The sequence below is a fragment of the Siniperca chuatsi genome, linkage group LG18 (genome assembly GCF_020085105.1).
Source record: "Siniperca chuatsi isolate FFG_IHB_CAS linkage group LG18, ASM2008510v1, whole genome shotgun sequence".
NCBI classification, from domain to species: Eukaryota; Metazoa; Chordata; class Actinopteri; order Centrarchiformes; family Sinipercidae; genus Siniperca; species Siniperca chuatsi.
This window is the reverse complement of record NC_058059.1, coordinates 14,280,869-14,307,013: the sequence shown is the minus strand read 5'-3', so window position 1 is coordinate 14,307,013 and position 26,145 is coordinate 14,280,869. Positions and strand designations below refer to the sequence as shown.

The window sequence follows — 26,145 nt, the reverse complement described above, 5'->3', positions numbered from 1 at the left end:
AATAAACCCATTAACTATCCCCTTAAAATCTACATACAATATTTAAGGCAAAAAATTAAGGGATCCAGTTTCATAGTGCACTAGCCTAAATAGACTAAAGGGATTCTGAATCCTCTCTGCATCTTGACAGATAACAAGTGCAGGCCACACAGAGTTACTTTTATCATTTATTTAATCTTTATTCACCTAGGTTGGGGGGATAGACCTCCCCTGGCATTCCCATGTAAAGAGATGTCAATGACAAACACGTCCAACCAAACGAGAGAGGGTGAATAGGATTCCAGTCCATACATAAAATACATTTATTTACTATTTATTTCACCACCAGCATCCATTAGTCCCACATAGCATCCATCTGTGCTATTAAATATATAGAGATAACATCTGTGGAGGGATTTATTTACTGTATGTGTTGGGGGGGGGGGTTGGCAGAAAGGGTAGAGCTTAGACGAAAAGAGTGGTGGTGGTGAAGTGGGTGGGGCAAAGTCGAGTCATGCCTGCAGTGTCCCCCCTTGTCTACATGATGCCACAGGAGGACAAGGGGTTGGCGATCTGGCAGGTGCAGGCTGACTGGCAGTATTGGCGCACAGTCTGGTAGCAGCTGCGGTCGGCGTCCCCGCCCCACTGCACGGGCCCGTTGGGGTCAGAGGGCAAGCGGCTCAGGATGCTGGTGTTGATGGCCAGAGCAGCCAGGCCATAGTCAGTGAACAGCACTGTCTCGCGCCGGCACGTGGGACAGGAGATGAACTTGTACTTGGGACAGGACTCGTAGAGGATCTGCAGGCACTCCTCACACACTGAGTGCAGGCAGGAGAGGATGCGTGGACGCTTGCCGGCGAAGTTGTAGGTGTGACCGCAGGTGGGGCAGTCCAGGGGCTCGCAGGGCATGACGGGCCCCGAGGAGGAGGAGGAAGAAGTGGAGGATGAGGTGGAGGAGGAGCGCAGCACGTACTGGTTGACTATGACGTCTTCCATCTTGTAGTGGAACTGGTGGTAGCAGATTTCGTTGGCACTGGTTTTGCGCTGCGCCAGGAAGCTCTGCTCCCTGCATGTCACGGGGGCTGGAGTGGACACCATGGGCCGGGGAGACCCTGTCATGTCCAGGGTCAGGTCGCTGCAGGCCTGGTTGACGATGATTTCGCCTTCACCTCCGCCGTCCCACGCCACTCTGGGGGGCGGGGCATAGCGTGGCTGGGTGACGGGCACAGGGCACTCTCTGGGGAATTTCTCCGACTGGATGATCTTGACGGTGTCCATGGGGATGGTGACGGGCTGACGCCTGAGGCAGGACATTCGCACGTTTTTGGAAGTGGAAGAGAGAGGGGCTGTGGCTCTAATCAGCGTTGAACACCCCTGCCTGGTTCTGGGCAAGGGGAAAAAACTTGGACTCTTTCTCCGAATTCAGCCATTCGAAGGGACATGGGGACGGATGGTTGCCTCCATGTTTCCCTCAGAGATCCCCCCTCTGTTGGGCGCTACTGTCAGCCTGAGTCTTTATGAGGGGAAGACAGATGGAGGAGCTCAGCCAGAGCACCGCAATATGCAGATCTGTCACCGCTGATATGTACAGATGATTTAACAGTCCAGCTTACAGTATTTGACCAGTGTTGACTACTTAAAGGTAGTTTTTTGTTGTTGTTTTTACTCACTTATGCTGTTGTTCCTGTGCTGTCTCTGATGGCTATTTGCAGAAACATATGTATTCACACACAAGGACAGGTAGTACTTAAGCACAAAGATATATTCTCATTCAGTGGTAACACCAATAAATAATCTCATATACACACAGATGCTCACATATATAGGCCTACATACAGTACAGACTGGTGGATTTCTGCATTCACAGATTGAGTGAGGGGGTTTGAGTTCAGGCAGTTCAGAAAGGTCCAAGAGGTATTGTCTTATCTATATCCTGTGGCCTGCCAAGGAAACTCTTGCCTTCTCAAACTAGCCCTTATGTGTGTTTCTCGCTTAAACGCCCGCTTAACTTCCTGTTGTTGGCTGCGGGTGTGTTACACATCGACTCGAGAGCGTGAGAAAGAAAGAATAACCTCCAGTCTTTCTCTCTGCTCTTGGTCCAGTTTGGTCAGGTGAACCTGTGTGACCCCTCTTGGTGGCTGGTTGATAAGAAAGAGGGAGGAAGTCTTTTTTTTGGGAGTTGTCCTATTATGCTCTGTTGGAATCACTCCTTCAATCTCCAAGGCTCCTGAATTCCTCAGAGGTGGGAGTGAAGGGTTTTGACTTTCAGACAGTCCTCATAACTGAGCAGAAGATGTGATAACAGTCTGAAGGATGCTTCTGTGCTTGTCTCCCTTTTTCAGTGTCTCAGACTCATAACGTGTCTTCAGGATTCCTTTGGTCCATCTACCTATGAAAACAGTAAAGAGATTCAGAAAATACATGAGTGCTCTGATAAACACATTGTTTTTAAGATTTTGTGAATTTTACTGACATTTAATATGGAAAGTAAATGGAATACAAGTGGGGAGAACAGGGTCAGCTTCTCACAAATATATAAAACAAGTTTTATTGAAATATGCTTTTTATTTTTGGAAAGTAGGTGTATGGCATTTTCATTGTGTTTCATTGAAAGAATATTGGCTGTGAGATACTGGTTTGACTATTTCTATAATGAGAACATTTGAAATTCACATACTTCTTCGAAATGTTCTTCTGCATATGATTGAATTTTTTAAAACCTGGAAAGAATCAGCTTTAAAGTCTACTGTAGCTGCATGAAGATCAGTTTCTTTGCATCTGATGACAGAGGCTACCAGGAGGGCTCACACGGGGAAAAACTCTTTTGTCCCTTTTGCATCTTGGCCTCGGCCCAGGTGTGTCTCTTTTTAGAATGAGATAATTGTCATGTCACCACTTGCTCAGGGGCACAGCACAGAGGATACGCCCTTCTTTTGACTAAACACAGTCAGTGTGCTACAAAGTCAAACGATTATGTTGATATGTGGTGTACTTAGGTGTAAGAATTACAAGCACAGCTGCTACTGTACACCTGAAGTTTGTGTGAGTGTAATTCAGAACACTTAAATAATTTGCTTTTATTTATTAATTGGCTATTAAAATTGTTAATTTCCTAGCGATTGGTCGATCAAGTAATCGTTTCAGCGCTAGTATTATTGAATGCCGATAGAAGAAAGGAACTTGTATGTACACTCAGTGTCCATTTTATTAGGTACACCTGTCCAGTCTAATGCTATTCCAGTAGAACTGTTCTGCCATAAAGTTTGCTTTTATTATCCCTATAATGTTCTGTTTTTGTTGTCGCTGTTAATTAGATTATATGTTTTAGCACAAAGGTCATAGTTAGTGATGGTGTTATACAAATATATTGTGTGTTTCTAAAATTCTGCCCACCTCATGTATGTAAACAGGAGGACAAAAACTCAGAAACACCTCAATATACTGGAGTCCAGTAAAACACCACCTGCAACTATGTTCTCAGTAATAAACATATAATTGAATTTACACATTTCCAACACTGTCACTAAAAACATGAACTTTGTAAAGATGGATGTTATGGCAGGGCTGTTGTGTTGAGTGTATATACAATATGATATATGTTTTCTGACCTTTCTTTATACATCTGAGCTTTTATCATCACAAGTAATTAAAAGCCAAAGCCGAGCAGGTGATTGTGAAACATGTTGCGGTCCTGCTCTTGTCATGCTTCCTGTTTCCTGTCACCACTCGGTCATCTTGTGAGTTGCGTCAGTTAGACTCCTAACATGCGTGGAAACAGGTTACAATCTGCATTGAGGGTTTGTGTCATATTGTGTGTGGGTTTATGAAAAAGAACAAGTGTATGGATAAAAATTTGACCAAAACAATAGCTGCCAAACTGTAGAGGAGGGAGGATGACACATCTTTCATTCTCTGCACAGTTGTCAACAGCAATGATTCATTAGAGGACAAAAAAAAGAAAAAAAACTGAGCAGAGGAGGTGACCTACATGGTGAGGAAGAGAGTGAGAGAAAGAGACGAGAGGGAGCACAGCGCTGGTCCTGGTTTCTATTTATGGTTTGTTTATCTATGCACCTCTCAGTGGTTTCCTGCCCCCAACCCCTGCCAAAGATTCACACTGAATGAGAGAAATGTATCTAACAGGCGGAAGTGCTTTAGCCTATTACTTTCACGTGATGTAGTGAGCCATATTTGGCATGCAGGCAGACGTTTGTTTCTCCCCTTTGTCCTTTCTCGATGAAGCTGTTGACACATTTGTACACCCCACACTCACAGTGCTGCAACACTTCCCCCAAAATATCCTTATCCTTATCCTTATCCTCTTGGAAAAACACAATATGCATTCATCACTTTTGATGAAGCTGGGCGTTAGCAACACAAATAAATCATCATGTTATTTTCATCCAAACACCTTTATAGTGATAGATTTAGGGGGCGATGCTTGGTACTTTTAGAAGATATTTCTGCAAGAAATATCTGAGAAACAATCATCATGAATGTGTATATAATGGACTTACAGGTGCAGGCATTAACAGCAAGAAGGAAAATTGTAATAAAAAAATAAATTAAAAAAACTCTTAGCAAATGTAACAGTTAATAGTGACTCAGCCTGTAAGATCAGGAAAAGACAACCTTTTTTCTATATCACATTATTATGATAACCAAAATCACAGACAATATCATGATAAAAACGCTGAATGATATGGCTGCAATCAATATCAACATATTAATAAGCATAATTGTGATATTAATATGGCAAATGTATGCAAAGTTAAAAATAATCAAAATGATATTCAATACAATGCAGTGTGTTCCACTTATATATGAGTTATATATGTTATATTTATATGAGACAATACTCTTCACAAAAATGTAAAACAAAGGTTTTTGCTACTAATTTTGTTAGCTTTTATGTACAAATTCCAAGTACTTAATTTAGACATTATGAAAGAAAATACACACAATATGATCATATTGTCATGATTACAGCTGGATATAAAACTTATATTTACTGGTTTAAATCATTATTTTGCCACTTTTAGACTGTGTTTTATTTAGGCAAAGTTCTGCTTGTGTTTAAACAATATTTAACATTTGATTTTTGTCCTCCTTGATTTTTAGATTTTTGGCTTCTTTTTTAAAATAAAAAATGTTATGTATAAAAACATTTTTGTATTCATTAAGGTAAGGTATCGAAAATTTTCGTATTAGTACCTCAACTCAGAAATAATATCAGCATCAAACTATTTTAAAGGTTACCCCACATGGTACTATATTATATTGTGCATTGATGTTTCCCAGCTCTATACATTAGGTTATATGAGTGAAAAAGTGTGACTTTAGGCCTGAATTTTGAACTGAATTTGAATCAGCCGATACATCTTTACCAGTTTTTTTTCAAATAACGATACTGATCTAAAAATTACAGTATCAGTTGGGCTATTATTTAAAATTCTAACAATCAGCTCCACTTTTCACATATGTATGTTTACACACATTTTGTGGATATAAACAGCTTGTAGAAACATGTCTGCCTGGTGGTGGCAGGGGTCGAGTTGATAAAGCAACCAGGCTGCATGAGGAGCCTTTGAGCCTGGGGGAGATGAAGCAGCTAAAATTACCCTCTAATTTGGTGACAGTGCTATGAAAAGGGCTGATAACTGATGCAGGCTGCCTGCATCCTGGGCCAGCTTTGGCGCAGCCTCTCTTCTCCGGTTATGTAAGGAGCTCATCTCCGACCCAGCCACCATATTAACACAGTGCTGCAGCGCTCCCACAGTCTTGACATTGAGTGTGTGTGTGTGTGTGTGTGTGTGTGTGTGTGTGTGTGAGAGAGAGAGAGAGAGTATACATAACTCTGGATCCTCTCCCTGCAGAGGAATTATTACACTAATGAAATCATGGCAGGCATTTGACCTCGTCATCACAAGCAGGAGGAGGACGAGGAGAGCTGACCACAGAGATGTCAGAGGAGTCTGTCTCAGCAGCAAATTCCTCATACCATTAAACACACACAGAGCTGCACACACAGTATAAAGTCACACACACACATATCCTAGAACATTCTCACCCTCAGATGACTCCCCATCATGTACTCGGCTCCACCCTTTACATTCCAGTGGACACACAAACAAACAGATAACAAACAGATATGAGCCACTAAGAGGAATATTTGTAAATGTATACTATCAGGCATGCTAGATTTATCTCAGACTGATTAAACTGACACACAAACACACACCTGAAGACAGAGGAAAACACGCAGCCCCCACACAAAATAACATTTCCATCCTCTCACACTCCCACTATGTTACTTAATCTCTTTCACACACACACAACACACAGCTCAGGTCCTCATGATCAAACTGACCTGTGCAGATTGGAGAGCAGGAGAAGGGCACCATGTTCTGAATGAGTCATAGAGATCCTGCATCAGGCTGTCTCCCTGCCTGTCTTTCTCTCTTTTCTATCAATGGAAATCTGTCTGTCTTTATCTATCCATCTCTCCCTCTTGCTGTCCATCTATCTATCTATGTGAGCAGTCTGTCGGCCTGGACAGAACAGACGGTCCAGGTCTTCGTGCCCCTATGCCACATACTAGCAGTATGTCAGGTATGCCAGCTATGTTGAGATGTGTATCCACATTCATGCCTTGGCTGGAGAAAAATTCAATCACCCCATCTCTCCTCGGACCTGTGTGGGATTTTATGTAGTTATTTTCATTACATAACGTGTTATGACCTTAGCGTGATCTGAAGACAAATCCCCAGATTTACTGTATGTTTGCTGGCTGCAGCTTCTCTCTGGAAAATCATTGCACTTGCAGGGATTCAGTGAAATCTTGTGAATGATTTAAATGCAGGAGGATTTGCTTCTGTGGCATATTTTACAACTAGAAAAGTATATTAAGTGTGGTACTGTATAAATGCAGATGACAGATGCAACTCTTGTTTTTATGTTCCTGGTGTTTTATATTTGTTTGTTAAAGCCATAATATATAAAACTTTAAATGCCAAAATTTCCTTTTTGTACAATAATAATGTAAAAGTCATGCCTTTCTCAATGGGCTTTTGTTTACAATAATTTTCTGAATAAAGGAATACATTTCATTCACATATAGCTGTAGGATCATGTCAGTCATGTCAATTTAAATGCCAAGATTTAAATACAAGATTTAAATATATGGCTTTAATTATTTTATATACAGTCAATCCATCAAGCTGTGATTACATGCAATTATTACACTTGCCACTGTCTGATGTGTTTTTGCATGGGCAGAAAGTGCTTAGTGAGTATGTGGGGAGGTGTTGTTTTTAATAATTCAGCCCGCTGTCATTCAAGGAAGACATCGGCCATTTTGCTTTGCAATTCATTACAGCCAAGTGCTCTTTGTTCTCGTCTATGTAGCTCCCACAGCAACATGGCAGAGCTGCACACAGGCAGAAAAATAACAGCAATGACCATCGTCGCTCTGCCTGACACAGACCTCATAGAAGATTTATGAGGGAAAGGTTCAGCAAAATGTCCAGCTCTTCAATAACAACAGTGGCTTGATTGATTGATTGATTGATTTTTCTTTTAAGGAGGCTGTCTCAACGCTGGGTTAAGGTGGACGGCATTGTTGATGTGTGAGCTGAGACTCGAGGGAGACTGAGAGATAGAGGTGAGGTGGCCACAATATTTGGACCGTGTGAGATGGAGCGGCTTTAGCATGTGGGAGGGGTGTGCGTTCTTGAGCAGCAGTTATGCAATCGCAGCATGGTGTACCCAGCACTCTCACTGCAGCGCCAATGTATGGCCAATATGGAGATGCCTTAGTGCTGCTGACAGCTACAGAACAGGTCGTTCCTGCCCGGTCCCTATCACCCCCACTCCCCCTCCTCCTCTTCCTGCCCCCTCTGCCTGTGTGTGCAGAGGTCTGTGAAATGTCATAACTGCTAGAGACATGACACCCTGAGGAGACCATCTACACCCAAACTCGCACATCATTGTGGTCTATTTACAGATTCAAATCATTGTTTGTGGTCAATGCAGATAAGTATGCATGCAGGTGTTTCTCTGTGCACATATGTGTGTCTCCATTCATGCATCCATTTGTGTGTGTGTGTGTGTGTGTGTGTGTGTGTGTGTGTGTACGTCTGCAAAATGGATGGCCATGATGCAACAACCATGTAAATCCCAGCTTAACGTAACAAAGCAAAAGGCAAAGACCACCTCTGTGCATTTGATTCTCGCACAAAGAGACCTAGAAAGAAAAGAACATTAGCATGAATCCCACATAGAGGAGCCACACCTCACAGACCTGAAACCTACAGGTACAAAATATGAAGATTAACGCACAGAAAACGCCTCTGTATCTTCTCTATGAAACAGGTGCAAAGCTTTTCTCTCATCCTCACCTGTCTGCTTACGCACTTCTCTTGTTCCAGTCCTTTCTCGCCTCCTCGCTCCTGTTCCAGTTGTTGCTGTCGACGTTGTTGTTGATGCGGCTTCTGTGAAGATAAACCAAGCCGCTCAGTCTCTTTGTTCAGGGGATGTTCTCACCAGAGGGAGGATGCTCTCTCCTGTCCATTTGATTCCAGCAGGATGAACAACCTAGCACCAGTGAAGGGAGGAAAACATGGAGGAGATGTAAGATGGAGGAAGCTGTTACAAGGTGGATGCGTCATGTCTCCGGCATCTTTCGTCGAGCTCCGCATCACTCCTTCCTCTTCTCCTCTCCTCTCCTCTGGTACCTTTGTCCTTCACTCTCCCACCCCTGCTTCTCCGAGCTGTGGCTGAGCGTCTCCCTCTGGTCTTTCTTTCTCCATCCCTCTTCCCAAACCTCTCAAATTATTCAGCTTATTCTGTGCAGTGACCTGAGCTTCGGTGCTGTGTTTCTTTGCATGTACGTCCCCTTCTCTTTCTTTCTTCCTTTCTTTCTGTGCGTCTCTTTTTTCTGGTCTTCAGGTAAACCCTCTCTTCTCCTTCTTTCCCTCTCCTCTGCTGTTATCTCTCTTCTTGTCTCAGCTGCCGTTCATTACTCCTCTTTCTCCTTCTCCGTCTGCTCCACTCAGTGCACCTCACAGTCACACATGCGCAGTGTTTTCACACATACATGCACACTCACACACTCTCTCTCTCTGTCTCTGTGCCTCTGGCTCCCTCCTTATGCATGTGGCTTGTTGTGCCTGCCCCCCCCTCTGTCTCTCTTTCCCTCACACACACACACACACACACACACACACACACACACACTCCTCTCTTTCTCTCTCGTTGCTCTCTCTCGCTGCAGCACACACTGCAGTACCTCTGCAGGCAGGATCACGTTTTCTACTTACCAGAGAAAATATTTCAGCACATTTATACACAAACATGCACCGAGAGCCATGAATCACACTGTATATGCAATATTAATACACACACGCACACACACACACACACACACACACACACACATACTGACACACACATACATACATATGGTTAAGTACACTAGCCAGGCACACAGGAAATACAGGAAGCTGTTGCAAATAGATCTAATCTAGGCAGTGCAGCAGATCTGAGAAGGCAAAACAAAGCATAAATTCACTCAAATGAGCACATTTATCTCACTCATGTCTGCAGAAATGGATTCAGACAAGCACAGCCTTAAAAAATGTTAACAACATAGCAGAGATATGCTATTTGTATTCATTCATTCATGCATTCTTCCTAAAAACTTGACTGCTAAATTAGACACAGCTGAGTTTCTATAAATTTACCCAGAAACTTGAAGGCAGAATCCTAAGCTCCCACCACAGATTCATCACATGCAGTGATGTTGCATAATGTGGATTTTAATACGTTTTGTATCTGCTCAAGCCTTCGCGCTGACCAATAAATAATCCTCAGATCAAAGTGGGAAAAAACATGATGTGAATTTTCAATCAATGTAAGAGGGTTATGCTTACATAATGCGGGTGTCAAATGCATAATGTAATGAGAAGCAATGGTGCAATAAGTCACAGAGTGTAACGGCACATCTGAACACCAAATAGCTCTTGTTTGAAGGAGTTTCAGCAGTGAGTACTGTATAAACTTCTGTAGATCTTCTCAGAAGTCAGAAGTTTGAGGAAGATTCACAGCATGTGCTCAACACATGATGCAACATCAATTCCTCAAACTAAGGCTATTTGGTGTGCAGTCTCATTTCTTTTAACCAGCACCCTTTTTTAGGCAACTGGGTGTGCATGTCATGTTCAAAATCATGTTGTTCAGCTCATGAAAACAAATATTTCGCTATAAAATTAAATATTCATGACCAGTGTTGGGCAGTAATTAATTACATAGTAATGTGTTACAGTAATGTTTTTCAGTAACGAGTACCACAAGGGATTACGACACTTTACTTTAAGTCCCTGTGTTTAACATTCATGAGCAGTATATAAACATTTAATAAATGGCTTATTACATGCTACATAGTTGTAAACAGATGCAAGTTTATTAATGCATTTGTCAACAGCTATAGCTCGCTAGCTAGCTATAACTCCTCCTGTGGGCACCCATAGGCGGAAGCTGGTGGTGTACAAACAGATAATGAATGAGAATATAGTTGTAGTAGTTGTAACAATATAAAATGTTTTCATACTGTAAGAGAAGTTATGACAAGTACTGTACATCAATAAGCACTTAAAAATGTCCTTATAGCTGCATACAACTACATTACAGTGTTATAAACCATTTATTAAATGTTTGTATCCTGTATATAATTGCTAAATAGTGGAAGTAAAGTGTTAGTGGGATTACAATTTAGAATTCAGTGAATACATTATAATTACTAATCCCAGTAATGCTGCATTACTTCCACATTTATATACATCTTTGCAGTCTTACCAGGAGTCACGGCCTCAGTTGGCCTTAAACTAAAGTTTATAGTGTGTGAGTTGTTTTTTTCCTTTAAAAAGTTTCCCATTGATGTCTTAAGAGGTGAAGTGCAGTTCCAAGGTAGCTATAAGGAACTGAAAACCTTTATAACTGTTGCTGCTGGGACAATGAGACCTGTCACGTGCAAAGAGGGCCCAGCATGCCCTGAGGCATACTTCTTTTAACAAGGCCTGAGTTCTACTTAACCTGTTTCAGTAAGCCAGCTGTCAGGCTGAAGAGAATAAGAAATCATATTTTGTCATTAAAGAAATACTGGTTAAATTTAGATATATTGGGTATGTTGTCAAGGTGGAATCTAACATTGGTAGCAGAGAGACTTTTTCAGAACTAAACCAAGACCAAAATATGCAATATCATAGCTGAATTAATTTGTACTGTACATTTTATATATTGCTGTTTTGTATATATCACACTTATCACAGTTACATACCTGCCCACAATAACTACCTCTTATTGTTCATTCTGTACATTTGTTTTTTTTAAATATATAACTACATGCACATTTGCTGCTGATTAGATGCTAAACTGCGTTTTGTTTTTACTGTGTGCATGACAGTGAAGTTGCACCAATTTGCACCAATTTCCACTGGGATTGTCTCATTTTTATACAAACTAAAAACCTTATGTCCTCACAATAATTTGAAACATGCTAAATCACATGGAAATTCTACATTAACTAATCACTGACCATGTTTAGTACTTTTTATTGTTTTAAATAGACAAAGAAGATGTCAACACCCATGCTGACACTAAGTCCAAGATATAAGTTTTGCAGAGTAATGTATTATCTTGTCCTGTGTAATGAGGCTCTTGTGCCACTAGGAGGCAACTGTGTTTTGGCTATCTAATGTGCTGTGTCCTACATGTTTTACATGATAAAAAAAAAATAGTTGTGTGTTGTGTTTATTTTGTAAAAAGTTTTAAATGTTGCTTGTGTTATAACCCTGATGGTGTTTTTTTCCCCAAAGGTGCTTGTTGTCAGACAGAACAATCATTACAGCAGTTAATACAATATCACGTGCCTGTACAGTTTCATGAAATTCAACACAAAGTCCTGCAACAAATATTAACTTTGCAAAGCGTACTGTGTTACATTTTTGATGGTACTGTGTCTGAGAGCTTAACTGGTCATTTTTCGTCTCACACAGTTTGTGGAGTCATTATCTTTATAATTAGTTGGATATATACATATAACACTGTGAGGGATGTTTAGGCTAACAAAACCTTTACATTGATTTTGCATTCACGTCCATCTTATATAATTGTAGGGCTTAGGGCAGGACAGGAGAACTATAAGAAAAATATATAAATGTGCTTAAGTAATCAGGGGTTCATACTGTAGTGTTATTTGTCTTTTAGCCTTACTTCATGTTTTAAAAGGACATTCTGCTAAGACACTTGTGCTTCTTTATAGTTCTTTGTTGTATTTTACTCTTTTACAGAAATGCTTTGGATGCCATATTTTGTAAGATGTTACATGTTGAAAACGATCGTCTCAAATTGCTACTGTGAATGAGACAGCTCAACGTCTTTCTCAGACTGGGTCAAGTACTAATAATAACAGTAAACTTTATTTGTATAGTACCTTTCATACAAGAAATGCAGCTCAAGGTGCTTTACAACAAAGACATCACATGCACCAGGTGCTTCACATAAAAAAATATATAGAATGAACATAAAAACAGGGATAGAATAACATAAGTAATGTAAAATAAGATGAAAAAAACCCCACTTGATAGAAATAGTAAAAATAAGATACAGATAAGAATAGAATACATAGAATGCATCTTTACATGACAATAGACACAGGATGAGATTAAAAACAGGGATAGATTGCCATAATTAATGCAAAATAAGATAGTAAAACCCACTTGATAATAATAGTAAAAATAAAGTTTAATAAAAAAGTTTAGTACACAGAATGCATAAAATCAAGTAAAATATAACATTTGAAAATAAGTGCAGCAGTGCAGCAGTGCATAAGTGCGAAGCAAATTGCAAAAAGAGTTTCATGCCTGTATCAGGAAAGTCATAGCTAGTTAAAGGCTAAAGTGAAGAGATACGTTTTTAGCTTTCTTAAAATATTTAGCGAGTTGGCTTCCCTAATATCTACAGGTAGTGTGTTCCTTAGCTTTGGACCATAACTGACAAAGGTTACATCCCTGATTTTCTTTTGGCTGTTTCTGGGAACCTCCAATAAACCAGCAACAGATGATCACAGTGTTCTTGGAGGCAAGTAGTGAACAAGAGAGTTAGCTATGTGTGTTCTGAATTCCTCATCTTTCACCAGTAGGTGGTATCATTGCCTAAAGTGTAGTCTGGTAATTTGCTCAGGCAGTGAGTAAAATGACTAAGGGGGCCTTCTGGGGGTCCTTTACATGTGCTCTCTCTGTGGTAGTTTTTTCTATCTGATCTGGACTGTCATGTCTGAGCCCAAATGTAAGTAAGTTAAAATGGGTAATTAGTTAAATCTACCATTATTGTGGCTTAGCCTGTACCCAGTTACGACGTTTTGTTGATTTGGGTTAGATACAAGAAAGATTTATTGATAATTTTACAACACAGGGTTGTATAATGGGATTTTGTTTTGTAGTTCCCTTTATTCTACTCAAAAAAAAAGAAGGTTCCGCTGTTGATCATTCATTTGTCATTACCACTACATAAATAATTATAATGCCACAATGTTGAAGCTAATGCTAATTGCTAATACTAGTGTGTGTATGCTAATATCTTTATGTTAATTAATACACTAGCGCATAAATGCTACTATCATTAAGTTGATAGTAATGTGTTGCAGCTAGCCATTTGAACTAAGTGCTTGTTGTGTGCTGACTCTTTTATTTGTTGAGTTATAATTCCAGAGACCACATGCCCAGTAAAAAGCGCGTTACAGTAATCGAGTCGGCTTGAAATAAAGGCATGAATCAGTTTTAGCATGTTTTTGATTTATAAATGGTTGCTTTAGCTATCTTTCTAAGGTGGAAAAATTATGTTTTTGTCACTTTGTTAATGTGGGATTTGAAGCTTAGATCTGAATCTAAGAAAACACCAAGATTTGTAACCTCAAATTTAATCCAGGGAATCAATTTCCCAGATTATTAAACAGCATTTCTCTTTTTGTTTTAGGGCAGACTAGTAGGATTTGTCCCTGTTTAACTCATCCATTTATTTATTGCCAAAAGACAGGTAATGGAGTTTATAGCTGCAGCATCATTTGGTTCAGCAGAGATGTATAGTTGCGTGTCATCTGTATAACTATGGAAGCATACATTGTGGTCTATAATGATGTCACCAAGTGGCAGCATGTACAGTGAGAATAGTAATGGACCAAGACACCTCCCTTGTGCAACCCCGAAACAGATGTTTCTCAGACACATGATCTCCAAGACTGACATAAAACTTCCTCCCTTTGATTTATGTTTTGAACCCATTTAGCACACAGTCAGAAAGACCAGCCAACTTGTCAAGACAATTGATTAAGATTTCACGGTCAGTCGTATCAATTGCTGCACTTAGGTCTAAGAGGACAAGAATTGAGAACTTATTTTCATCAGAATTTAGTCTGAGGTCGCTGATTAGCAGTTTCACTGCTGTGATATGTTCTAAAGCCTGATTGAAATTCCTCCAGGATATTGTTTTCTTTAAGAAAGGAGTTTATTTGCACTGAAACTACCTTTTCAAGTGTCTTACCATTGAATGGGGGTTGGAGGTTGGTTATCGGTCTGAAGCTGGTCAGTTTGTTATCGTCTGGGTTGCGTTTCTTTAGTAAGGGTTTCACAACAGCTGTTTTGAAGGCATCTGGGAAGATGCCTGTTTGAAGAGATGCATTTATAATCTTTAGGACGTGACTTGAAATGCTATACAGTTCTATCGAGGTACAGGGTCAATACATGAGGTGGAGGAGTTACACTCAGTGACAGTCTTGCAAAGTTCATTTAATGTAATACAGGTGCATTTTTAGAGACAGACTCTGCTTAGACAGCAGCCTGGATTAACAAAGCCTAGAAAGAAAATTACAGTACATAAGAAAAAGATGTAAAAATAATAATAATAAATAAATAAATAAATAATATATATATATATATATATAATAATAAATAAATACATTTCTTCATCAATACTTAATACTTATACTTACTTATTTAGGCTCTTCTTCAAACAATGACTAACTGTTGCACTAGGCTATCTATCACAATCGACTCTGTTTGCAATTTTCAAAGATTTCAAAACATGTCTTGTCTCTTCGTTACTCATCACAGTGGGTAAAAGTGGCTGACAGATGGCGTTTGGGTTCTAGCACTAACACAAAAATGTCTCGTCTGACTGTTGAGAGTGAGACAAGCCTCCATGTTGACCTTTTACTGTGATTTGTTAGTCACCATGTGGGCCAGCAGAATCACTGCCAGACGTATGATTCAAACAATATACAGCTGATGGATAATTAGGCAGTGATAAAAGAGATAAAACTGCAGAGAACAAAACATGCAAGTCCAAGGCAAAAGTCATAAATCATTCAACAGTGGCGCACCTATTCAAGGCCTACATTACTGCCAAGTGTACATTAACCACAGTTAGTGATAAGAGCGAGAAAATGAATGTGTCATAAGTCTTAAGGTAAATTAAAAACAGATCATGTGTGTTTGTCTTTAAGAATTTATTTACCAAGTACATAAAATATATAATTTACCTCAGTATGAGCAGATTTGACCAGAAATTTAATGTGTGATAAAATAAACAGCAAACCAGTTACATTTCCAGCTGGAACAACATTGAACCACCAGAGGGAAGCAAAGGGAGCCAGACAGTGCCCTGTGTAATTCACACCCCTTCTTCCCTGAGATGTTTTTATTCATTTACACCTAAAACAACAAACAGTAAGGTGTATAGATTTAAGAAGTGACAGCACTCATGGACTTTGAGCACACATAATGAGAAAAACAAGGCTTAGGTAGAATGAGGTAGCAAATACATTAATTACCAGTAACCAGAAACCCACATCTGTTATGTACTACGAGTACGTTTCTGGCATTTTGTTTATCACGTGATCTCTCTTTTTTTATGATTTAAGGCAGCGCACTGAATTAATACACATAAAAATTAACCTGGGTCAATTCACTTTCTCGTCACTTATATGTAAACTAGAAAGTCAATGAGACAATAAAGAGACATTTATTTGAGTTGAGTGAGAATAAGTACCATAGTCATTATGATCAAATAAAATAAAGCAGTCTGATTATTTTAATCTTTGACCTTTGTGATTGCTTACAATCACAAAGGCAACAGTAAAGACAAGGACGAAAACTCATAGTTAACACTGGAAGACCTACAACTGTGTAGGGGGTCAGGACAATCTTATTATTATACAACATTAACGTGTTTTAAGTGTAATATGTGTTCATATATTACAGTATGGTTTACTTTAGCTGCAAAACAACAAAAACAGAAATGGATTATATACCTTCAAATTTTTTTACACCTGACCTGTGTACAGTGTTGAACTATGTTTAGAGTTTTAGACGGGCAGGTACTTTACAAAATATAGTTTATGTCCTGGAGGAGTTCAGTAGCCATACATGACATACAAACAGAATGATACAATATAGAAAGAGGGTTGCGGGCTCCTGAACAATTCATGTGGTCATAAATTACATTCATAAAAAATCCTGGCACTTAAATATAAATTACAGTATCCGTGAGCAATTGGGTGTTCGAGATTCTTTATGCGAAAAAACCATGACAGAAAACAGCCACACACAGGAGGATGATGGCGTTGCCGTTGACAACGTTCCTCCATAGAGGCACCTCTGTGGTGTCTGTGAGCTTCTTCTGCAGCTCCGCCTGCTCCTCTGCACTCAACTTGGGGGCTTTTTGCTGCTCCAGGCCGCAGAAGCACATCACTGCCTTCTTGCACAAGCCTGGCTCCTCCTCAGGTTCTGTGGTGGAAGAGACAAAGGCGATGAAGAAAATCTGCTTGGGTGTGTATACATGTGTGAATGCATCTATATTATGTTTATACTGTATGTCTGCTGATGACCTTCTTTGTCCATGTCGTTGGAGTCTTTGTTATCAACCCAATCATCCTGTTCAAGGTCCACCCTTTCCTCCGTACAGTTCCTGAGGCTCCAGCACAGCCGATACAACTAGACAAACGACAACACGTGGGTTGAAAGTAATTATTTATAAAGTTGGTTATTGCAGTGTCTTCCAGTGAGTGGTCATGTTTGGGACATTAATGATTTATCCAGCCCTATCTCACAGCAGTCACGTACATGCTTTTCGTTGATGGGTTTGGTCATGAGAGAGACTACCAGGATGATGATACAGGACACAACAAACAGGATGATGGAGAAGTAGAGGTAGTGGACTCCACATATGATGGTGGGACAGTTACTGGGGTTAACACAGCTGCTAGTCCCATAAGAAAACTCAGCAATCATCCTGGACAGGCCAATACACAGGCCAATTGTGAGGCCATAAAATGCACCCTGAGGAAAGAAATAGGAAAAGAAGAAGGAAAAACTGTCAGTTTAGACCATAGCAAGACTAAGTCTATAGCCATGCTAGCGGTAGGCTCTTAGTCTTAGTAGGTAGAGTGGTGCTTTGAGCTAAATGCTGACGCTAGCATGGCAACATGCCCACAATGACAATGCTAATATGTGTAACAGTGTAATGTTTACTATGTTCATCATCTTAGTTTAGGCGTGTTGACATGCTAACATTTGCAAATTAGCACTAAACACAAAGTACAGCTGAGCTGTGAGTGAAATATCTCAACTATTGGATGGATTGCCATAAAATTTGGTACACGCATTCATTTCCCCCTCAGGATTAATTGTAATCAGTTTTGAGATCCCCAGGCTTTTCAACTAGGGCCATCATCAGATTAAAATTTCAATTTGTCCAATACTTTGGTTCCCATCAGCCTCAGCTGTACTTTGTGTTTTGTGCTAATTAGCAAATGTTAGCATGCTAACACCTGCTTAACATCAGCATGTGAGCATTGTCATTGTGATACTGTTAGCCTTCTGATGTTAGCACTAAGCTTAAAGCACCGCTGTACTTAAGTACAGCCTCACAGAGCCGCTAGCATGGCTGTAGACTCTTTGACTTGTTTATATGGAAACGGCCGATTTAAGGAATGCACTTAAATGTGTACATAAAGAGAAAAATGAAGTGGAAACTCACTGACTCATTGACACGTTTGCAGAAGATGGCAAGCATAAAGACAGCTGCAATAGGTGGAGTTAGGTAGCTGGTGATGGACTGGATGTAGTCAAAGAGCTGACCACTATGGGCTGACTGCACCACAGGGATCCATGCTATGCTCAAACCAATCAGGGCCAAGATAAACACTCTATACACAGTCAAACACACATATGGAGATAGTGGTAGTGAGGCATAGGCTATATAAATTCTCATCAATAGAAATCATATCAAACTGTACCCCAAATGTGTTTTACCTGCCGGCAATCATGAGTTCCCTCTCATTGGCCGAGCGGCGAATCTTAGTGTAGATGTCCATTGTGAAGAGAGTACTGGCACTGTTGAAGATGGAGGTAAGTGAGCTCATCAGAGAGGCCAGCATCACCGACAGCATAAGACCGCGCAGACCTGAAATAGATAGAATAACAGATTACAATGGGGAAAGTTAACTTGAAGAAAAAGGCTGCTGTTTGCATTCTCAGCACATAAGACAAAGGTCTTTAGTCACCCACCATCAGGCATGAGATCCACCACCAGTTTGGGATAAGCGATGTTGGTGCAGCCCACACTAGCCCCACAGTATTTTTCACATTCAACTGGGTCCACACATGCCACCACATCTAGAATAAAATGAATAAGATCAGCAGGATGTTAAGAAACATTTAAATCCACCATTATGTCTATGGTAAGATGTGCATGAGCCACAATAGTACTTTCAGCCAGTGAGCATGCTTCAAATCAAATCAAGCTTTATTTATATAGTTACCTTCATGCAAAATTGCGATACAAGGTGCTTAACAATACAATGAAATACAATGAAATATAACAATACAATGTAAATACAACAGTACAGTGAAAATAAGTGGCAATATAAGGAAATAATACATTTATGGTAGAACATAGAGACCAGTGTGGCACAGCAGAAGAGGGTAGATTAAAATAAAATTAATCAAGGGAAAGCTAAGCTAAAAAGGTATGTTTTAAGATTTCTTTTAAAGGTGTTTAGAGAGTGTGATGCCCTCAGGTCCTCTGGCAGGCTGTTCCAGATGCGAGGACCATAAACACTAAAAGACGCCTCCCAGTAGTCCTCACCCAGGGAACAACTAAAAGGCCAGCCTACACAAACAACAATACACTCACCAGCATAGAGGATCCTGCTGATCATCCCGGGGAAAACCATGAGAAACATGGGCAGCAGCTTCAGGTAGCCACATAAGATACAGCCTGCCTTAACGTGAGATAAATTCTTAGCTGAGAGGCAGCGCTGGACAATCACCTACAGAAAAACAATAGTTGGGAAAAGATCAGTAGTGCCACGATACAATCTGTAAACGAGATGGGTAAATTGATGGAAAAATGGTTATAGTGGACTATATTACTCTATTCTCTCTATTTCAGGTTCACCTCAAAATATTTGCAGAGTAAATGCAACACTTAAGCCAAAGAAGCCAATTGGATATGCTTGCTGATAAGTATTCTCCTCTGTTAACTGAACAGGGAAAAAGTTGGCTGACTATAATGTGTTTATGTGTGTGTTGGATGTCAACATTTGACTTAGCATCTCATTCTTCCCTGAGATCCAGCATTAGTCTGCCTGTTAATCTTATCTCAGTCTCTAGGAGTGCATTAAGGTCTAACTAAAAGCATGTCTGTCCTCTTACAGCAGGCCACTTTAGGCCGCTTGAGTAAGTCTGGCAAAAGCAGGCAAGATAAAGGTGCATAAATGTGTGTACAAATGTGTGGGAATCAATTGAATGAGTCTGTGTGTGTGTTTATGACTATGGATTGTTGCTAGTGTTTTCTAATAGCTGCTTTTGAGTCAGTACAAGTAAAGTCACAATTACAGTGGTCATGTCCAACAGTGCCATTTGCTTGACTGACCTGATCAGTGCACCAGTACCAGGTGGCCTGAATGGTGAGTCCAAACACAAGGCCAGGCCACGGCAGGTCTCCTGTGATTGCATTCCTAAAAATATGGAAGGAGTCTGGCCGAGGCTCGTAGCAGGTCGCACTAATGTTAGCCGTGATAGAAGGGATGGCCTCCATGTAGAGCTCCTGGAAGTTTTCATAACTTCCTACCTCATGGAAACCTGAGGATGTTAGATTACCTTACACAGTCATATTTACTCCAACAATTTGACATCACAAACAGGATTAGTCTTGTCGCAATAACTAATAGACGAAACGAGCAAATGAGTATGAGGATAAAAAAAGAAAATACCATATTACCAAAGCCCATAAGGATGAAAGATCCAACAATCATGATGATGGTCTGTAAGGTGTCTGTGTAGATCACTGCAGCCAATCCACCTGGGATACAATATGTGATGTTATCAATCTATACATTTTTCATTCAAAATGAACACACTTTATTGTGTTCATTACTTTACTAACGCACACAACTGAACTTATTGGAGAGAATAAAATCAAATTAACTTCGTAAAAGATCCAATTCATCACGCCAAATTAGGTATTCAGGGTTTATTTATGTAAGTGCTCTTTCACTGCTCATCCTGTAAAACTAAAGTTCAGGTGTGGATGCATTATTACAAAAAAAGCAATGGAAGAGAGAGAGAGTGTGTGTGTGTGTGTATGTCTACATGTCTACATATGGCCTTGAGAAGACTTTACCCCCAGTCGTGGTGCCATTCATCCAGTAAAGTAGATAAGACTTCTGGCTTTAGTTTATGAGTGATCTGTGAGTTCAGTGGAAAAGGAGGTGGTTGCATCATAAGGGGACAGACCTGTGACAGTGTACAGTGCAGTGATCAATAGTAGCATGACAACAGCAAGGTAGATATTCAGCCCAAGAGCCTGGTTGATAAAAATGGCGCCCGAGAACATGTCTGCCTGAGTGGAGAGGAGAATAGAAAACACATATCAATCAATAATGTACCATACTGGTACAATGTTGAAATAGAGGACATCACTACTGAGGGTTAAGATGTGGTGTCACAGTGACTTACTGAGATCTTGGTGAAAACATACAGGAAGAGGGACAGCACAGAGAGATAGATGCGAATACGCTGTCCTCCAAACCTCTTCTTCAGGTACTCTGGCATTGTGACCACCTAAACACATCCATAATAAATAAGATCTTTATTTGTGTTTGCTTTACTTACTTTCCTCCGCTAAATGTTGCTTTTTTATGACCTCCCACTCCTATTTTTGCTGGAAAAGTAAATCATGCATTGCAACAAATACCCTATCATTCTGTCATTAAATATATATATATAGAACAGAAACTGTAAATTAAGGTATAAGTTCACATTGCTTATGAATGCATATTTGGATAGGTGAAAAGAATATGTATATGTATGCAGAGTAAGGTGTTTTATATGTCTAATATGTGGCCTGTGTGTTCTGTTTACCCCAGCTTTAATGTAGATGGGCACAAAGAGCCATCCCAGAATGACAACCACTATAAGAGCCTGAAACACACAAAAACACAAAGACACAAACAATAAATAATCAACGCCACCATTTACTCAAAATGTTCCTTTAAAGATAAACTTGACTTCTGTTTGCTTCCATCCATAATCTACAGACTTATCAGCTCCCCCGACAGAGATAACTGATCATATCTGTGTCACAGGTTAGAAATACATTTGTGTAAGAAGTGATAATGGTATAATTTGCAGACACGATTACTCACATTCCATTCAAATCCACCAATGGCTATTCCTGCAGCTGCAGCGGTCCCAGCGATTCCTACAAAGTGGCCACTGCCAATGTTGCTGGCAAAGAGTGATGCTCCAATCTGTGGAGTGCATAGTTATATTTATAAATAATATTCATGCATCATTTCTAAAACTCTCTTAACGTTTTTGGAATGCATTTGATAACAAAGGCATTGAACAGATTCCATCTGACTATGCTTTTATGGTATGTCACGTAGTCAGTATTATATCTAAGTACTAGATGATTTACACATCTAAGTACTCTAATAAAACCTAATGGTTTTAATCAACAATAAAAATGTCTCCGCCACTTGCCCCTTATTACTGTAAGACTGGAAAATTAAGACAGAGCTTAATTTCAATAAGTGTGAAAGTGTTATTCTGAGCAATAAGATACCCACCGGCCACCACACCATACTCCTCCCTGCAAGGAAGTAGCCACCGACAGTGGCTCGGTTGGTGCGGACCATAGCCTGCAACAGGAGAAGGGCACATTTTTAGAAAATCCATAAACACATTTGTGCAAACATCTCACACACTTTTCAACAGTCACAGCATATTTGTTAATGATTACATTTCATTTTATGTACAAATTTAAAATGCACTCCAAAGTGCTGCTGTAAAGATGCTATAAAACATTAATTATTATATTCACATCTCCAACATATAAATCTTTATTACATTTTTTTTTCATGGCTCAATGTAGACAATTTTTTTAAAGTTCTTAGATTAAAGTAAAAACAAAAATTACAACTCTCACAACTATAAAATTGGTGAGGAACAGGGAAGAAGGATTTAAGGAATGGACAACTGAAAGACTGAACAACTCACCCATACTCCAACAGCCAAGACAACCAAAAAGTAAATCACAATAACGGAGATATCTGCTGCGTTGTTAAGAGCGACGGTGGCTGTGCTGTTTCTTGCACTGCTCCTTATTGAGGAAAATCGAAAATAATCACGAGACATTTTGCTGAGAGGGTGACCACAGAGCAGGAGGGTTGCTGGAGTTGCTTCTCTTTGACTGAAGCACCTGCACAGACACTTATTTACCTTTGGTGTCAGTGTGTGTGTGTGCGTTTGTGTGTGTGTGTGAATGAGTGTGGGAAATATGGGAGGGTGGGAGGGGAGAAAAACAGAGAGAGAGTGTTTATCTTATAAATGACCAGATATTGTGTTTGGTTGAAAGTGTATCTGGATGCGCAAATAAACCTTGCTGATACAAGACTGTGGATGTGAAAATTAATGTGTTGAAATGTGAAACCTTTTAGCAAATAATGTTGTTAATGATCAACCCACACGGAAATACCACAAGTAAAAAACCAGGTGTTCCTTTTAAAAGAAAGGATAACAGATAACAGATAACAGATAAACCCAATCTCCACTGGAGCTAAATTCAACTCAATTCAGTTCAATTAAATTCAATCAATTAATTTCACACATATACGGTGACAGATATAACACTTTCCATAACTAAAGCAGTTTACTCTAATTTTAAAAAAGTTATATCAAATAGTGCAAAATTTAAGGTATTTTTCAAATACTATTTTGGAAACACAACTGCCCTTGGATAGGAATAAGACTAGGTTACTGTATCTTAACCCATAAAAGCTCTGTTACATAGTCCTCATTTGCCCTCTCACTGTCCCCTCATATTGACTTTGACACCTCTGTTAATATGTAAAACACGACTATCCAGTAAGTACAGCTGCTTAACACATCTCACTGATATTTTGAGTGTCAGAGGACATTTTTGGCCATTTATGTTCACACACAAATAATCCAAGAAGAGGCACAAATGACTAACTGTATATATTATTATTAATCTTGTAAAATATCAAAGTGAGCCCTTCACTTTTGATCTCTAAATAGGTCTACCAACAAGGAAATATTTTCCCATTTACAGTAAAAATAAAAAGCACTTAACCTCGACTTCACCCCACCCACACATGTGAACACCAGTCCACGTTTCTTTTTATCCTTAAAGACATGAGTGTTTATATGCGTGTTAATCATTAGTCAAAAGGCCAATGTTAGACACAACAGAGACTGAAAAATAGATGGTCAACAGTTGCTACAGTTGATGTCATGTTATACTCCCTCCAAAGGAAGGTATGTATGGTTCCTGTAAAACAAACAAACAAAAAGACATTACTGTACACATATAAAGAAAGTACTATGAGCAGCCACTATGTGTCGCTACAGGATAGTGAATGTAAAAGGATTCAGGTGACTATGAGCTCATACAAATGAGGTACAGATATTTAAGGGTTTAGTATTCACCTGGTTTAAAAATATGTTTTGTTCCCAATAGTGGAAAGTAACTGAGTATATTTACTCAAGCACCATATTTAAGTACAGTTTACTTGAGTATTTCTACTTTATACTTCAGCTCCACTACAGAGGGATATATTGTACTTTTTACTGCACTGCATCTTTTTGATAATTTTAGTTATAGTTTGCAGATTCACAATAATATTACAAATTATAATCAACAAATAAATTATGATCTATTATAGTAGTATATAAAGTAATTAAAATTAGCTCCACCTTTACCAGCTGCAACATTAAAGTGATGTGTACATTAATGCATCAATAATTATTATATAATAACATAATACACATCATTCTGAAGTGAGCCAGTCTACATAATGAGTACTTTTACTTTTGATACTTTAAGTGTATGTTGATGCTAATACTTTTTAATGTTAATACATTCTTATGGTCCAGACACACACACACACACACACACACACACACACACACACACACACACACACACACACACACACACACACACACACACAGGTGTTTTCACTTATGTTGCCTGATTAGACCTCTTCTCAAAACTATGTGGACAGACTGTGCTTGATTGACAGCTCCCTCTCTCTGCTGTTAGCTGTGTTGCACCTGTTAGGGTGGGACAATTTACACCGTTATCACTGTTATTACCTTATCTAGTTTGGTGACATCATGTTATTTCCGACATAGCGCCACCCAACTTAAGCCTGACTAGAGGTATAATTAGCCAGAAGAATTAAAAACAACTGTGTGTGTGCATGGGGCCTGTAATAATATCTTTGCTCAGTGAAATGCAATGTATGTAGTGAAGGTGTGGCCGGCCAGATGTGCCTTTAGGGTGTCCTGGAGGCTCACCCAGGCTTCCAGCATACAGTGGACCCTGGCATTGGCAAAGAGAAATAAAAATAAAATTGGAAAAGTCTTGTTACAAACAGCAATCCAGAAGAACAAAACAGCCACCTTTGATGAACCAGACCATATTTACTTTTTCATTAGTGTGATTGAGCACAGGTTTTATAGGTTGCGTAGCAATAATGTAACGATAGACTGGGAAACGTCCACTGTAACAAACTGCATGGTTACAGGTTCAACACCCAGAAAACACCCATTTAGATTTTAATACTTTAATATTTTAATATATACATGAGCTAAGCAATATAATAAATGCATCTTCAAAATGTGAAATACCCCAATTATAACCTACTATAATTAAGAAAGTAATTAAGTCTTTAAGTCCTGTAATTAAATGGCCTTAAGTAACCCCCCCCCCCCAAAAAAAAACACTCAGTGATTAATTTATTGAAGGATGTTGTATTGAATTGCATTAGGTGTACCTAATAGTCTTGCATCTCAGTGTACAGGATGTTTTTCAAACATGAGTTAATGTGCCTTACTCTTGGCAGATCTAGCAGTAAACTCACTGTTCCAGGCACCAAAGCATACACATGTGATTTGTGTTGTGTTGACATTCCACATCAAAAAGGCTGACTAAAGATGAAAAAATGCCAAACTTTTGCAGTGACCACCTTAGTCTTCTAACAGCCTGGACAGTGTGGAGAGGAAGAGATGTAAGGAGGTGAGATGGGGTTTTATCAGACTGGTATCGTTACAAATGGCTGCTTAAATCTCTAAATGGGGACAATCAATATTCACTTGAATGAGAATCAATCACTGGAATGAGGCCAGCGCTGTGGGGATTAAGGCTGGGTCACACTCACAGATTTCAGTCCTGATTTTAAACCCAAAAGGAGACTTTGGCGTTCTAACGGCTCTAGACAGTTCAAGATTTTCTGCGATGTGTTTGATTTTGTGTGGCCCAGTTTACTTCTATGTTCACCAAGACTGAAATCTGAGCATAATCCTGGCCAATTCAGCCCTGCCTTAAGCCCTGCCCTCAGGAAAGAGTTTTCCTGACTTTCCAAACTCAGAAACTCAGGAAGACTCCTTCCTGAGGGCAGGGCTTAAGTAACACAGATTATCTTGAATTTCTGAGTTCTCAGACCATTTTTCACAATTGAGAATGACTTCCTGATGGGAGCAGAAACGTCTTGATTCTGAAAACAGTGTCCAGATGACT

The 26,145-nt window shown here is 39.6% G+C and overlaps 2 protein-coding genes across 4 annotated transcripts; both read right to left on the bottom strand.

Annotated features, from left to right (window-relative positions):
- Positions 1 to 154: 154 nt before the first annotated feature.
- Positions 155 to 9,127, bottom strand: rnf208 (ring finger protein 208). Of its 2 annotated transcripts, none has more exons than XM_044175207.1 (2): positions 8,379 to 9,127; positions 155 to 2,368 (listed from the first exon to the last, which is right to left on the bottom strand). In XM_044175207.1, the coding sequence occupies exon 2, from the start codon at positions 1,291 to 1,293 to the stop codon at positions 517 to 519; it is 777 nt and encodes a 258-aa protein (XP_044031142.1). In that variant the 5' UTR covers positions 1,294 to 2,368; positions 8,379 to 9,127; the 3' UTR covers positions 155 to 516. The 2 variants fall into 2 exon arrangements, with proteins under 2 accessions (XP_044031142.1, XP_044031143.1); XM_044175208.1 differs by having other exon boundaries at positions 155 to 2,364.
- A 6,396-nt stretch (positions 9,128 to 15,523) lies between these two features.
- Positions 15,524 to 22,840, bottom strand: slc5a1 (solute carrier family 5 member 1). Of its 2 annotated transcripts, none has more exons than XM_044175204.1 (15): positions 22,599 to 22,840; positions 22,169 to 22,240; positions 21,743 to 21,847; positions 21,459 to 21,518; positions 21,054 to 21,158; positions 20,832 to 20,937; positions 20,317 to 20,397; positions 19,969 to 20,162; positions 19,228 to 19,363; positions 18,600 to 18,707; positions 18,345 to 18,495; positions 18,070 to 18,238; positions 17,154 to 17,369; positions 16,919 to 17,024; positions 15,524 to 16,817 (listed from the first exon to the last, which is right to left on the bottom strand). In XM_044175204.1, exons 1-15 carry the CDS (start codon positions 22,734 to 22,736, stop codon positions 16,603 to 16,605), a joined length of 1,962 nt encoding a protein of 653 aa, XP_044031139.1. In that variant the 5' UTR covers positions 22,737 to 22,840; the 3' UTR covers positions 15,524 to 16,602. The 2 variants fall into 2 exon arrangements, with proteins under 2 accessions (XP_044031139.1, XP_044031137.1); XM_044175202.1 differs by having other exon boundaries at positions 19,969 to 20,177; positions 22,599 to 22,839.
- Positions 22,841 to 26,145: the final 3,305 nt, after the last annotated feature.

Coding starts and splice junctions, on each gene's coding strand:
- slc5a1 (XM_044175202.1), bottom strand. CDS start 22,736: ATGTCTCGTGATTATTTTCGATTTTCCTCAATAAGGAGCAGTGCAAGA. Junction 18,496..18,599: donor GGTGGATCTCATGCCTGATG/GTGGGTGACTAA, acceptor TATCTATTTCAG/GTCTGCGCGGTCTTATGCTG. Junction 17,370..18,069: donor GCAAACGTGTCAATGAGTCA/GTGAGTTTCCAC, acceptor TTCTTTCCTCAG/GGTGCATTTTATGGCCTCAC.
- rnf208 (XM_044175207.1), bottom strand. CDS start 1,293: ATGTCCTGCCTCAGGCGTCAGCCCGTCACCATCCCCATGGACACCGTC.